This window comes from Acanthopagrus latus, chromosome 17, assembly GCF_904848185.1.
Source record: "Acanthopagrus latus isolate v.2019 chromosome 17, fAcaLat1.1, whole genome shotgun sequence".
Lineage (NCBI taxonomy): Eukaryota > Metazoa > Chordata > Actinopteri > Spariformes > Sparidae > Acanthopagrus > Acanthopagrus latus.
In genome coordinates this window covers 14677583-14691944 of record NC_051055.1, presented here as the reverse complement: position 1 = coordinate 14691944, position 14362 = coordinate 14677583, and the positions used below count along the sequence as shown (strand labels likewise).

The following is a 14362-nucleotide window of genomic DNA, read 5'->3' as shown; positions in this document are numbered from 1 at the left end:
CCTTTCTATCATCTCTAAAAAAACTTCCTCTTCTTGTTTTGGTTGCACACTGGCAGATGCACTTTCGACAGTCATTCTTCCTGCATAATCGAGCTTGGTGGGAGACTGAATATGACAGGGAGAGTGAGATTTTATAGTTGTCTATTGTCAAGATTTTTGAATGAAAGTAGAAAATAACTTCCTTTCTGGAACAGTCCCTTTCCGATATGTAAATCTTCCCGGAGGTTGCAGTTTTTTCTTGAATTGCTCACATTTTTGAATAAAACAGTGAGGTAAACACATTGTAAGCTACCATGAATATCTCTTAATATAAAATACATGAATAAGAGAACTCTGGCCCAAAAACGTTAGGTGTCATAAGTGCCTCTGGAGACTGAGCTTGCAGACGGAGCAAATGTCTGTTTGGCTGCTTTCAATTTCCAATTATTGAGAATGATTCAACACTGCAGGAAGTGTATCTGCTTGTTAACTTTCTATAATGCATGCTTCAGTGCCACAACTTGTGGATGCGTTTCTGATGGAAGATGACAGCTGGTGTAGAGGAAACACAACGATTTAAATAAAACAAAGACAACAGTCTTTTAATGCTCAAAATATCTGATGTTTTTGTGATTACACAGCTTCAAAACCAATTGTCTACATGAAAAAATATCTAATATTGGAATTTCAGAACATGAGTTGTTCTCTGAAGCTTACATAAAATGGCAGCATGTATGGAAATGTATACGGCGTGCTGTGCTGACCTATAAAGCTGAACTAGAAATAACTGATGCCTTTTCTTCTGCTGCTTCCAGGATCGTATATGTTGGTGAACTCCTCCCAGCATGCCGTGGGTCATCGTGCTCAGCTGCTGCTGCAGACCCTGAGCGAAAATGACACGCACTGTGTCCAGTTCAGCTACTTCCTGTACAGTCGTGATGGCCACAGTCCAGGGGCCCTGCGGGCGTATGTCCGAGTCAACGGCGGCCCTCTCGGCAGTCCAGTCTGGAACGCGTCCGGGTCTCACGCCAAGCAGTGGCACCAGGTCGAGCTGGCTGTCAGCACCTTCTGGCCTAATGAATACCAGGTACAGACTTTGTCATTCGCACTTGTGACCGATGTGTCTGTTTAACTGTTCATCAGGCTTGTGGAGTTGTGACTCAGATTTCATGATGTGTTAATGAAACTCCTCTATCACCGAGGAGTGGAACAGTCCAGAGAGGTTTCATTTTCACGATGGAGACATGCAGACCCTTTGGCCAACATCTTGTACAGCTGAAAAATGTTACATAGTGAGGCTCTGGTGATCACTGCTCATTTTAGCCTGGAGGTGAATCTGGTGTTAATTACTTGCATTTGCAATTTAATTAGCATTGATTCCCTTGTGAATGTAGCTAATGTAAGTGCTCGAGGGCCCTAACCAGGCCTCTTGTGGGCACGTCTGCCAGAGATTCCACCCACTGAGGCCTCTGCACTGTGTATTCAACAGACTCTGACGATTTGCATAGCACTTTGACTGGCAGCTACTGTGGCTGCCTGTTGTGCTATGGTCCACAGATGGCACAGTCAGGTGAACATGAGGGATATCCATCTATTAATCCAATTTCTCTTTTCTGCAAACTCTGCAGAGCTGTCAAAAAGCAATTAAGTTGAGTAGTGTGCGTTATATCAAGTACTGTCAATCCCACCCTGACTTAATTAAATCCTGTTCAGGCCTGCAAGATCTGACCTTCACTATGTAAATAATAGTCCTTTGCACAAACAGGAGGGCTAAATGCAGGGTGACACTGTTCCACCAATATCAGCTGATCTGAAAATGGGGTCAACTTTATGGTTAACAGAAACAGACAGACGGTATACATACATGAACGCCCACACGCAAACATCTTAGAGAAACGTAATGTTGCTGTGGTCTGTGCACAAGGACACAATCTCCTATTCTCAATTAAGAGACATATTTGTCATTAGGTCGAAAGGTTTCAACCTGTGAACACGTTGTCCAAGGTAAAATTCAGAGAGAGACTAAGCCACTGGCACTCTGTCAAAGCTTCAGGGGATTTGTTGTTAAAGGAAAGTTGAGGCATTTTGACAAGTTAGGTGTCCTGCTCCATGAGGAGATTAATGCCAATCATACATCTGCATGACAATCATGAAGATAGCGACAGGAAACCTTAGCATTGCTTGGAAACAGGGGGTTAATAGCCAGCTTGACTCTGTCCGAGGTAATAAAATAAACCAGTCTATAGTCCTACAATCACTAATTACCACATTATATCTTGTGTGGACAGTGGACAAACTTTCAAATATGCGGTAGACATGAGCCAGTGGCCCAAGTTCCAGACTCTAAATGCAACATTTCCAACAGCATTATCTGCTTTCACACTGATTTCATTGTGACTTATTTTTCCTCTTTTTTAATGTTGCTGTCTTGGCCAGTACTCCCTTGTAAAACAAGATTCTGAATCTCAATGGAAATATTCCTGATAAAACAAAGATTAAATCAATAAGATAAATAAAATAAAGTCGTTGTCATCCCCTGCAGGCAGAGCACACCCAGAAAGTATCAGCATGCACCCGTCCACTGTCTCAGCTTGTATAGCTCTTCTTCTTCTCTTCTATTTACAGCGTCTCCCAACAGGATTCTGGTCTGAATTATATTTTATGGAGTGAAATATTTTCTGGCTTTCCCTCTGATGTCTTCTGGCTCCTTTGTATGAACTGTGATTTACAGAGTTCCCTGATGGACGGAGAGCTTTACATATTGCTAAAAGTACCCGTTCACTGCTGCCTGCTGTAAGTTTTGCTGTGCTGTTGAAGCTGTCCGTCATGAAATTCTATAAATCACTGAGTTATTTTTGACATAAAATCTCAGCAATCAGCGAATAAAGTTGTGGTTCTGTAAAGGAATCAATGTGGCCCGGCGTCATCAAGTTCTAGTGGAGTCTGATAATTTAATATATGGAGCTGATGAACAAGCATTATAGGCCCCCTTTGAAAGAAAACTGCACTTACTGTGTTAAAGGTGCCATTTGTAATAATCCAAGTGAAAAAAATCAGAGTGAAACCAGCAGAATGTTAACAAATAACAGTGTTTTACAGAGATATCCACTGAAGTTAACATGCTATCCAGCTAGCCCAACCTGGTCCAAAGGTCCTGTGCTAGCATAGCAATGTAAACACAGACAGCCACCTGGTGCTCCGAGCTCCCGGTTTGGACCACTAGCTGCACTTCTATCTGTGGACTGGCTAATGGCACCTACAGTTAGCAGCAGTAAGCTGTTATTCAACTGATACGTTATTTGTTTGGAGCATTTACTGGACAGGTGGCCATTTCTTACATATTGTACCTTTTAATAAGTGAGCTTTAGAAATGGAAAAACAGGATCCCTAGTTATGCTAATCACGTCCTCGCTCTTGCTTGGTATCTAGCATTCACACGTGAGAGTGATATAATCTTCTCCTCAGCAAATGGGAGTTAGTGCATAACTCCAAAATGTTGCCATTTCTTTTTCAATGCCGACAAAATAATCCTGCTCCCCTGCTGTTTAAATTGAGTTCAGTTTCATTGATATGCATTTAAAATGAGAACAAAGACAGTAAGCCAAATGAACTCTCAGTTGTTTTTTTTTTTTTTTTTTTTAAATGCCATTGAAATAAACTATCCATGTGGAAAACCCATTAAGTTACAGATGCTGGTGACTCTTTATATACCGTGTGTGTCAGTGTCATCTCGGCAGTAACGAATCAGTATGCATGAGGACGGCGAGCTCTGCTAACCAGAGCTCCTGCCAGTCTCGCTCCTGGCAAACGGCAAAGACGAGCGAGGACCCCTGCCAGCGAGGCTGTTCATCAGCTCGCTTTTTAAAACAAATAATTAATGGAGTTTTCAGAGTGAATCATTACTTTTACAATGCCCCTATTAAATGTATTAAATAGCTGTTGCTCTTATGCTGAATGTTTCACAATGAGTGAGCTAAAAAGTGGTCGAGTGTCTCTCTGAGGACCGCCTCGCCGCTGATGGATGCAGTGAGAGCTGAGCTGTGATCTCTGTGTTATAAAACAGACACCCTAACCACTCCTCTGCCCTATCATCACATCAGGACCGATAAGTTATGAATACAGTAATAACATGTTTTATCCGGCCATCTCTTTTCTCCGTCAAGTACTATTGAATTTGCCTGCGTGCTTAGCGGCGCTGCTCTGCTCGTCCTCCCGTTTCCTGTTCCCCCAATGGAGCTGTGTACTTTCATGTCTCTCAGGCCTGTATATATCCCAGTAAACAGCGATGGCTCATAGGTGAGTCAGACTCCTGCCGTGGCTTCCAATGAGCGGTTCCTGTCAGGAGAAGGAGGGTTATAATAGGCTTATGAGGAGGAGTAGATGACTCTGTAGACGGGACAAACAGTACAGGAGAAGGCCTAACAGTTCAATTAGTATCGACAGTACAGCCTTTTAATAGAACGGCTTAAACTGCTAATGGCCTTGCTTTTTTATCTCATGTGGGGTAGAACACGGCGCTCAAATTTTATTGGATTAAATTTGGTCGCCAGGTATTGGCAGCGTCAGAGAAAGTGCATCTAATTGCAGCATGCGAGGAATTAAGGCTTTTTTTTTTTCCCTTTCCCCTTATGCGCTTCCGCTCTCATTTCAACTTTTCGCTCAAACTCAGCCGAGCTTGTGCTGCTCGTACAGTACAAAAGGGAACAAAACAAGCTGCCCCCTCAAAGTCACATACACCACGGCTTACATTGCTAATCCCTCGGCATTCAAAAACCTCATCACTTGCGGAGTGACACGGGGTCTTGCCTCGCAACACGCCGCTGCTCCCTTTACAAAACAGAGAGGGGTGAACGGGGAGGTGTAGGGCTGCATGTTTTCTATAATAGCATCTTAATGCGGAGCGATCCCCCCGTCAGTGCCATGAGAAAACACAAGAAAGAAGGAGGAGCGTTGGGAGTCTGTTAGCCCAGTTTGCTTCAACGCGGCTCTCTTGAAATTCACCAGAGACTTGTAGCTCTAAAGCGCGTTAGCTGCAGCTTGTGTGCCTTTAAACACCGAAGGGGGTTTGGGTTGTATCAGCTTCAAAGCGAGCGCAATACAATCACATTGGTTTTTAAGTGATAGGCAGGAAGACTTACACCGTCATTAAGCCCTTTTTGAAGAGGATGTGGAGACTCCTAGTTTCATTGTCTCCGAGTAAAACACATCTCAGGAGAGCGCTCACCATGTCGGCAGTGTTCTTTTCAAAAATCTGCAGGTTTTTTACCCGCCTTGTTAGATTTCAGGTCGTATTAGAACTTCCTGTTCGTCGTCCACAGAGTGAAGGATCCACGTATGTCAGCGTAGCCTCCTGCACTGCACAGGTGCAGGTGTGACAGACAGACAGACACACACACACACACACACACACACACACACATACACACACACACACAGCCGCTGTTTATATCTTCAAAATGCCATTGTGGAATTTAATTAAAAACAGTCGAAGCAACTCTCTGATAATCACCGGAACTAAGAATTAATATGCTGAAAAAAACTGAAACCACCCTAATGGTATTTGTTCACCTGCCTGGTGATTTGAAAAATTATTTTCTTGATTACTTGCAGCTCGAGCACTTTTACAGATTTTATCATTCATGCGGGCGTTTGTGTGTCTTTTCTCTTGATGTCCATGTTTTGCCATTTTATTGTGTTATGATTTTTAATGAGCTCTTTTAATGCTCTCTGATCAGGTCATCCTTTCATATCAACACTAAGGTTGGGGAAGCATTACGCACACTGTGTGTGTAACGCTGTGTGACACACATCGCTCCCTCCTATCACGGTTGTGAAATTGGGATTTTGGAGTTCAATGGATTTTGGGGCTGAAATCTAACGGAGTAAGATCACCTTGAGATGTCTCGATTGAAGATGTCGTGTGTGTCTGGTGTACATTGCCATATTTCGCTCTGCCTCTTATTGGTAGAAGTGTTTGCAATACCTGAAGAACCTTGTTATCAAATATTAAAGATGTTATCCAGCCCTACAAGACTGCCAAGTACAGCCGGAGACGGAGATGTCCCCCATTCGCTCTTTACCGTCTCCCACTTTCTTCTCTCACCTCCGTCTCCTTCAAAATGTCAGAATCTTTTTCAGGCCTGTTTCTCTTCTGTCTTTTATTACTTATTCCACATGTTAATATTGTCTACATTACATCATGGCTCCTAGTGCGGGTGTCGTTGCTTTGAGGACAGGCTGGGATTTTTTCCAGTCTATTTTAATACAACACTCACATGTCATGTCAAATGTACCTTGAGAGTGTTATTTCTGCAGCACTCCTGTCCCTGCCGGCAGTCCCAGCAGGACTTCACTGAAAGAAATAATGAACAAGATCTACACTCGCCGTTCTGTGCATTAGTTAATCTGAGGCTGATATCAGGCATTAGCAGTGTACATAATTCGAACTGAGTGGGTGTGATTGGCTCGATAGTTGTTTACTCTGTAGATTTCCAACCTACATATGTCAACAGACCTATAGAATCCCAAGAAAGATCCTCCTGCCATTGATAATCAGGACAAATCAACAAATCAAATCAACAAAACACTGGGACAGCGGACGCCACGTTAGTTTCAGGACTGTGGATTTCGTCTCCTATCTCTCTGAGTGTTTTGACACAAGGAAGGACTTTCTTTACTACCCCTTTGGTCAGTAGGATTGATTGCAGCAACCTAATATTCTCTCAATGGGCTGACGACATGTGAATCATGTGCAAAAGGGCAGTGTGGTGTAATGTACCCAAAAGTCCTACCTGAGTAAAAGTAAAGATATTGAATATTGAAAATATTACTTTGGTAAAAGTAAAAATCACCTAATATAAATATTACTTGTGTAAACATCTTGAATTATCTGATACTAAATGTACTGAAGAATCAAAAGTACATGTAAAAATAAATGATGCATATATTTACATGTCCTGTTGGTCAACCGATTATCAACCCGGTTGATTGGCGGATCTGGTATTCAGCATTTCTTCTGATTATCAAAATGTTTTTCCAATTCCAAAAAAATAAGTGTATTTTAAAACAAACGCTACTTTGGCTCGGATGCAACGTATAATCCAGAAAAGTAACTAGTAGCTAAAGTTATTAAATAGTACAAATAGTAAAAAGTACATTTGCCTCCAAATTGTAGTGAAGTGGAATGATAATGTAGCAGAAAATGGACGTACTTAATCTAGCACTGGAGTAAATGTACTTAGTTACATTCCATCACTAGTCAAAGGTGGAATGATTTTCTTTGTCTAAACATTTGCAGATTAGCACCTTTACAGCTCATTAAGTGATATTTTACATGTTGGTTGTTTAATCCATCCAGTAGCCTTGTATCACGTTTGTTTAAAAGTTCAGGCTTTACGTTGGTTATGTGCAGGACTCTTTTAGTGACTTTGTGGAGTTGAGTGGAACCCTCAGTCTCACCGTGCTTACCAGCTCTGAACTCAACAGGAGATTACTGACAATCGTCTCATCTCAGTCTCGGGTTCTCAGGTTTGTGAATAAGCGTTATAAGCTTTCCCCAAAATGTTTAAAGACAAACTTTAATTCCATGAAAAGTGGTAGAAGTGCAGATAAGCTCAAACCCAGCTATGCTTCATTGGCTTTTCCCGTGATGCGGAATAAGGAATAAAACAAAACAGTAGGAGGCACAATAAAGACTCGTAAATGAGAATCCTCATGTCTCAGCTTTGTCTGATATTATCTGCTACTTTCCGTGCTGCAGCCTGCAGAGAGTCTTGAGCCTGTGGCAATGCAAAAGGCTTTTGTGAAATACTACTGTGCAGAGCGCATTGAGATTCCTAATGTTTGCGCCATATTCTTAGACACAGACAGTTATCCTTTGGCATTTTCCACCTGAAGAGATTTACTTCTGCACGTGACCTTTTGTCTGTGAATGTCTGAGGTGTTATTTATCTATGACTGTGTCTAATGGTGAGTGAAAGCCCCCATGTGTCTAATGGCGTCTCCCGACCGGAGTGGAGAAGGTGAAATCTGGTTTAAAGGGCCAAATAAATCGTCTCTTGATTTGTATACATTACAATTGCCTCTAAAAGCCAATATTACAGGGTAATGTAATATGTTCTCCTAATGCGCATTTTATATCGGTCATAAATCACTGCGTGTCACACTTTTAATTTGTTCTCCAGAAGATGATTCCTGCATTTTTATCTGTTGGAAGTGGCAATTCATTACAATAAAGTTCAGGCATATAGAAAGTTTCTCCGGGAAAGTGGCTCTCAATAAAACCTGGGAAGGTTGTTTATTGAAACAAATGCTCCGAACGTCTCCTTTCTAATAACCTCCTATCCTAATGGCTAAGAAGACTGAGGATTACTCAGTAATCAATCTCCTATTGAGTGCTTTAGCTCGGCAGAGAGTAATAACACCTTTAATTAGACTTTCAAGACATTTTTTTTTTCTCTGCCTTATTTACCATTAGGCCTAATCAGTGTTTCTAGCTAATTTTGCTGTTCAGCCTAACAACATGCCAGTGTGTGCTCGCCCAGCTAATTCACGGCACAATATTGACAGTTACTGTTCTTTAATCACGTCAAGATGAATCATATTTTATTTATACGGCCCAGAATCGCAGATCACATTTTGCCTTGCGGCTATACGGCACACAATACCCCCCCAAAAAAACAAACAAAAAAAAAAAAACTCACCACACTTTTATCAATACAGTAAACCTCAGGAGGAGCCACAGAGGAGGAGGCCAGACTAACTTCTTACAGAGAGCAACAGTAGCTTAGAATTGGATTCCAATAACATAAATGACGGGCTTTCAGCACAACACACAAGTTCTACACAGTGGCTCGAAGTGCTTCAGTTCCTTTTTGGTTATTTACTGTAAACATGAGTATGAGTATGACTTTACTGGTTAATGCCTCATGTAGCATAATCAAGGAGAAGTGCGTCCGCTTTCGATAATGAGTTTACTGCACCCTTTGGGTCGTATTCTGGGTAGACGGTGTTAGTAACTGTAGTAGCAGCATGAGAAGACAGTTTTACATTCATACAAAAAAATCTTTGTTCGTCCCAAACACATGTTTGGATCGTCCATGGGACAACAGCACGGCATTAGTCTCTAACACTGGGACAGACATGCAATCAGTATCACGTGTTCGGAGCAGGCCGACAGATTCACAAAATATACAGATCACGATGAAAACATATCTGATTCATGTCCACTGTGAAATATATGGGAAGAATGTAGAGCGTGGAGGACAGCTCAGCAACTTAAGGTGTCATCAAGCCGCAAGTCCTCCTCTCCACCATGGAGATGTGGAAAACCACAGGCCGATACTTGTCGACCTCAAGACCTCAAAAACAGGGAGAAGAAACAAAGCAGGGGTCTGGTGTTCTTCCCCCAGAAAAATGTGAGTTTCAGAGACTGTATAATAAATAACAAAGTAATGAGTACACTACAGCAACAATTTTTTTTTATGATTAATACTTTCAATTTACTTTTAATTCGCAGGAAATAAAAAAGGCCTATTAATATCTGGCACAATCTAATGATCATCAGTTTTCAGTCATTCATTTATTTCTTCGGTCCCCTTCGCCTTAGAAAGTCTGTGCACGCCGCTGCCCTATGATTGACAGCCTCAGGGTGACTGAAGTCCGTGAGACCCCCTGTGATTGACATGGCAAGAATTTGGAAGAAGCATGCAGGTTTCCTTTAAAACTTTCCAAAAGCAACAGAAATGTTTTTTTGTTTTTTTTTACCAGAATGTGCTGAAGTATTTCTCTCTATTCTCCTTCTCTCTGTTCTTCTCCCAATCATTATGTAGGACGAGGTACAACAGTACAATGGGCAGCACCCTGCGTAGTGACAGAAACAGGTCGCAATAAACTAGAAAGGGTAAAAAAAGGGTGCCAAAAATTTGTCAAAACCTGGAAAAATACAGGAGAACTGTGACCACGGGAGGAAAACCGGGAGGAGAGGGCAATGAAAGACTGGACTTGGACCCGGGAGGATTGGCGTGGCATGTATGGATTGGCCACACAAAATAGAGCAGCAAAGAAATATGATATTTACAAATTTTGATGAAAAATGTAGATTGTGAAACACAAGTGGAGAGTATGGACCCCGGAGGACGTTGAGCAGCTTTGGAAGCTGCCTAATAGGTGGAACTTGAGCTCATTGCTGATAATGTTGGATGTTTACGCGGGCGCACAATAGAAGAGAGGGCAGGCGACAGGAGGGGGAGATGGACTGCGAAAGAAATAAAGACAGACAATGACTAATTGAGAGAGAGAATGAGTGAAATGAGAGAAGAGGACCCTGCCTTAAAGAAAAAAGACCACCTGCAGTAGGACGTAAAAGTGGGAGTGATGGAAACAGGAAATGTTAATATCCCTTTTAAGAATGCGGCGGCATCTGCAGTGTCTGGAAACAAACAAGGCAATTAACTCTGGCAAAGGCAGACCAGCCTCAGATTCCCTCTCCCAGCCAGAGGAGAGGAGCCAGCTTTAAACAGAGCCGGGTCACTCTCCAGCACCGAGACCCAGCAGCCAGGACCTTTTCCTCCTGCTCTCTATTTCACCTCTCCTCCTGTCAGCTTTCGAGCCTCCCCCTCTTTTCTCGCCCCACACCTGGCTTTTCTGTGTCTCATTCTGTCAGGAGTTTTTTAGCTGACCCCAATCTCCTCACATCCCATCATGATGTGTCGGTGAAGGTGCCTTTAGGGGTCGTGCATGGCCGGGGCTGTTGTCACGCCAATTGTGGCTGTAATCACACGTCTCCCTTTCCAAGTCCGGGGAGCTGGACTATCAGTGTCCCGCTGACTGTGGAAAGCCGGAATTTGGGCCAGAGGTCCAGGAGATGTTGCTGTGACTCTTAAATTGGGTGTTCAAACACAAGCAGATCGTGGCAGTGGAGATAATTTGGGCGACTTGTCGACCTTCAAAACTTTCTTCAGTCTTGAGCAATGGGTTTAATCAACAGTTGGATACCAAAAGAAAGAAACATCCACAAAATAAGGTTTTGTTAAGTATCAGCACACAAAATAAGATATTGGTACCTTTCATCAAACATTTCAGACGCTAACCCTGTGTCACCATGCTGCCGCGCAACAAAAAAACAGTAGTTAGAAGGTATTAAAACCTGTCTGATGGGATGAAATCATACAACTGATTCACTGAAAAGTGAAAAGTCTGAGTATCCTGAACTTTACATTTAAGCCGACTTTTAAGCCTTTTTTAAAAAAACTCCCCCTCAGATAAAACCGTTAGATATGCTTGCAAATCAATCAGTCAATCAATCACCACAGAGTATCTTGTGGAAATAAAGGTCCAGTTTTCAGCCACATCGTCATCCCTCGACAGATAATTAAAAACAACTGAGGTGGAACGTGAGATGAAGGTTTAAGATTTTTTTTTTTTTTTTGCCAAACTGCTGTCTCCAGTGTGGGAGAATGAACTTCCATGTTCAAACAAACAAGGGTTGTTTTTGTTTGCAGTGGAACAGAAGGATCATTTCACAGATCTGGTACATTTTCATAGGAGCAGTTCAATCATAACATGCAGAAGAAGCGACCGTGACCTGTCTGACTCCACCAATTTCACACATTTAAGTGCGTTTGCAGGGGAGAGGTACTGTTTATATGAAAAAAAAGTAGTTTAAAGCCTTTTGTGGCTCTGGAGGGAGCTGCGTGTTAGCTATGTTGCATTGTGGGTAATGCAGGTGCCAGGTATTGAAAAGCAGCCCAATTGGTGAAGCACTGCGCTTCTATAACACTGTCGGATCATAGTCGATGCAGCAGAACCAGGGACATCAACTTTTTTTTAGGCCACGCATTCTTCCTTCTGCTGCCTACATCACCTACATAGCAACTTGGCCACCGAGTGACTTGTGATGCTTTATACAACTAAATGTTCAACCCCGGTGTTCACTCACCAGCTTTTTTTTTTCCGGATCTTCCTGCATCTCAAGGTTTTCCTCAGTAGAGTTTGAAAACTTAATTAAAGAAAAAAAAGTGTGTGTGATGTAGTTTAACCTCAGCTAATTCAGCTATCTGACTTTGAGAAGAATGAGCTCCAATCTTGCATAACCCATTTCAGCGTGTAAACACAGACATCACACACATTTAAAGTAGCTTGAAGGATATAGGACATAGTTTGAACGTGTGTGTGTGTGTGTGTGTGTGTGTGCACGGCGGCCTCGGTAAAAAAATCAGGACCCAGTGATGGGAGCCATGTTGTAATCATTTGGTGAGAGGATTATGAGAAACAATAACTCAAAGCTGGCCTTCGATCAAGCGCGTGGATGGACGACTGTCCTTGGTGCCGCAAAAACAAACATCACCCCCGCGCCTCATAACTCTCACTATTACTGAGGATGGTGATTTGATATTGATTGGGTTTCATGAGGGCCCGCTGCTCATCCACCTTATTGTTCCACGGGAAGGTATGGAGCTTTTTTGTCCTCCCTTGAGTCTCGTGGCCCTGCGCGAGCTGCATTATCTGCCGTTATGGCTTTTTGCGGCAGCCTGCGCCCTGAATGTCGAATGGGGCTCGTGATTCAGGCGACACATTGTCCGCCTCCTGAGAAAGCTATTATTTCTCCTGGCCCTGCGGACTGGGTAAAAACTTATCCATCGCTCTATTTCTATGCTTCTGTCTTCCTCTTGTCTTCTTATTTCTCTCATTGTCTGGCGTTTTTTTTTTTTGGTTTCGGGTCAGCAGATGTGCAGCGATGTGGGGATGGGGCTGTTTGTACATAATGTCACCAGAAGGGGTGCACGAGCAGTTGAATTCACACAGCCCTCAGAATTGCTCTCACACTTAAACCTTTGAGAGGACGAGGTTAGCCACAAGTGTGCGGCTGTGAAATAAGTCAGTTCCTGATGTATTCACTTCATTTCATTTCTCGCAGGTACTGATCGAAGCAACAGTTTCCAGGGAGCGGCGAGGATACATTGCCATAGATGACATCATGGTGCTCAACTATCCCTGCTGTAAGTGCCACTTCCGTCAATGAATTGCAATTATGAGTTGCTGAAGAGTGTGCTGGAGGAAAAGGAGCTTATAGGCGGCAAAATGTATTTCAAAGCAGCATGAAACATAAATAGGATGAGGGGAAGAGTAATGGCTGATCGACCTTTTATGTTAGTACTGCAGGTTGTCCCGAGGCATCCTGCGACAGCAGCACTGCTGTTAAGATACTCTGACACCCAAATGCCAATGCTCCATTCCACCTGAAAACACACCTGCTGTTCCGCCTCCAGCCTTGTTTGACAGCCAAATCTATTTGTTAATCAGGGAAAATCTTGCTTTCTCTCTCTGAAGACTTCCACCCTTTCATGTTCTGTGGCATGACTGGGAGTGCGGTGTTTTGCTTTTTGTCATAAGTCACTTTTTACACCTTACTGCGTTTCAAAGCTTTCATGAAAATGCTTTCTTTTCAGGGTGGGTCTCTGAAACCGCTGGCTCCCTGCAGCAAAGGGCTTTCTGTGTCAGCGAGGCCAGCGGTTCGGCTCGTTGTCAGCCCCCGAGGACTGTGTGTAAAACATATTCACTAAGCCCCCAGAGCTTAATACCTGGACAAAGTCGCTCAGTGTCACTCGCAGCCCTCCCTGTACGGCCCACTGCTGAACACAAGGACTCACGGCACATTTAACACTCGCGGCTCACAGTGCTTTAAGTGACTTATGTAACTGACACAAGCTTGAAGGATACTTCACTCTCGTGGGGGATTCAGTGTCATATCCCTGTTAATATTTATATATCCCCTATTGTTATCACAGCCGTGTGCGGAGATACACGTCAGCTTACAGAGGATACCACCAGTGATTTTATTAAACGAACGCCGGCTGTGAGATCGGCCCGTACCCATACTGCATGCATAGCACCCAGTCAGTCACCCTGTTTCTCCCCGAGACAGCAGATGGCATCTTCTGAATGCTCCCACTGTGGCCATTAAATAATTAAGACTCTCATCAAGACCTGAGCGTGCCTTATGATGTGGCACGTCGCCAGCCTGAATTACTTGGCAGCTAACAGTGCGATGAAAGAATGAGTGAGAACCCGAAGGGAAGTGTCGCATGGCAGAAAAAAAAAAAAAGGAAAGAAAAATGAAAGCTCAACAAGTTCCTTTTTGTGGAATTCGGGGTAAAGCGTGGTTGACATTTCTGTTTTATTCTCCTGAGCTTTAGTCTTTGACTCTGAAACCAGTGTTGCACTCCAATGAAAAATGTATCGTGCTAAAGAGTCCTGAGGATAAGATCTGACACATTTAGCTGTTCAACACCAGCGCTCTCGCCAACCGTCGGGTTTTTTTTTTTTTTTTTTCTCTCTCTCTCACATCCACACTCATTCTGGTGTTTGTTTATGTTTGGCTCTC

At 43.0% G+C, this 14362-nt stretch overlaps 1 protein-coding gene across 4 annotated transcripts in view; it reads left to right on the top strand.

Annotated features, from left to right (window-relative positions):
• Positions 1 to 14362, top strand: part of ptprub (protein tyrosine phosphatase receptor type Ub) — a 175054-nt gene that overhangs the window by 87371 nt on the left and 73321 nt on the right. For all 4 annotated transcript variants that reach the window (XM_037075201.1, XM_037075200.1, XM_037075199.1 and 1 more), the window contains exons 3-4: positions 795 to 1066; positions 12896 to 12977. In XM_037075201.1, the coding sequence (XP_036931096.1) occupies positions 795 to 1066; positions 12896 to 12977 (354 nt within the window). The remainder of the gene's footprint in view (positions 1 to 794; positions 1067 to 12895; positions 12978 to 14362) is intronic.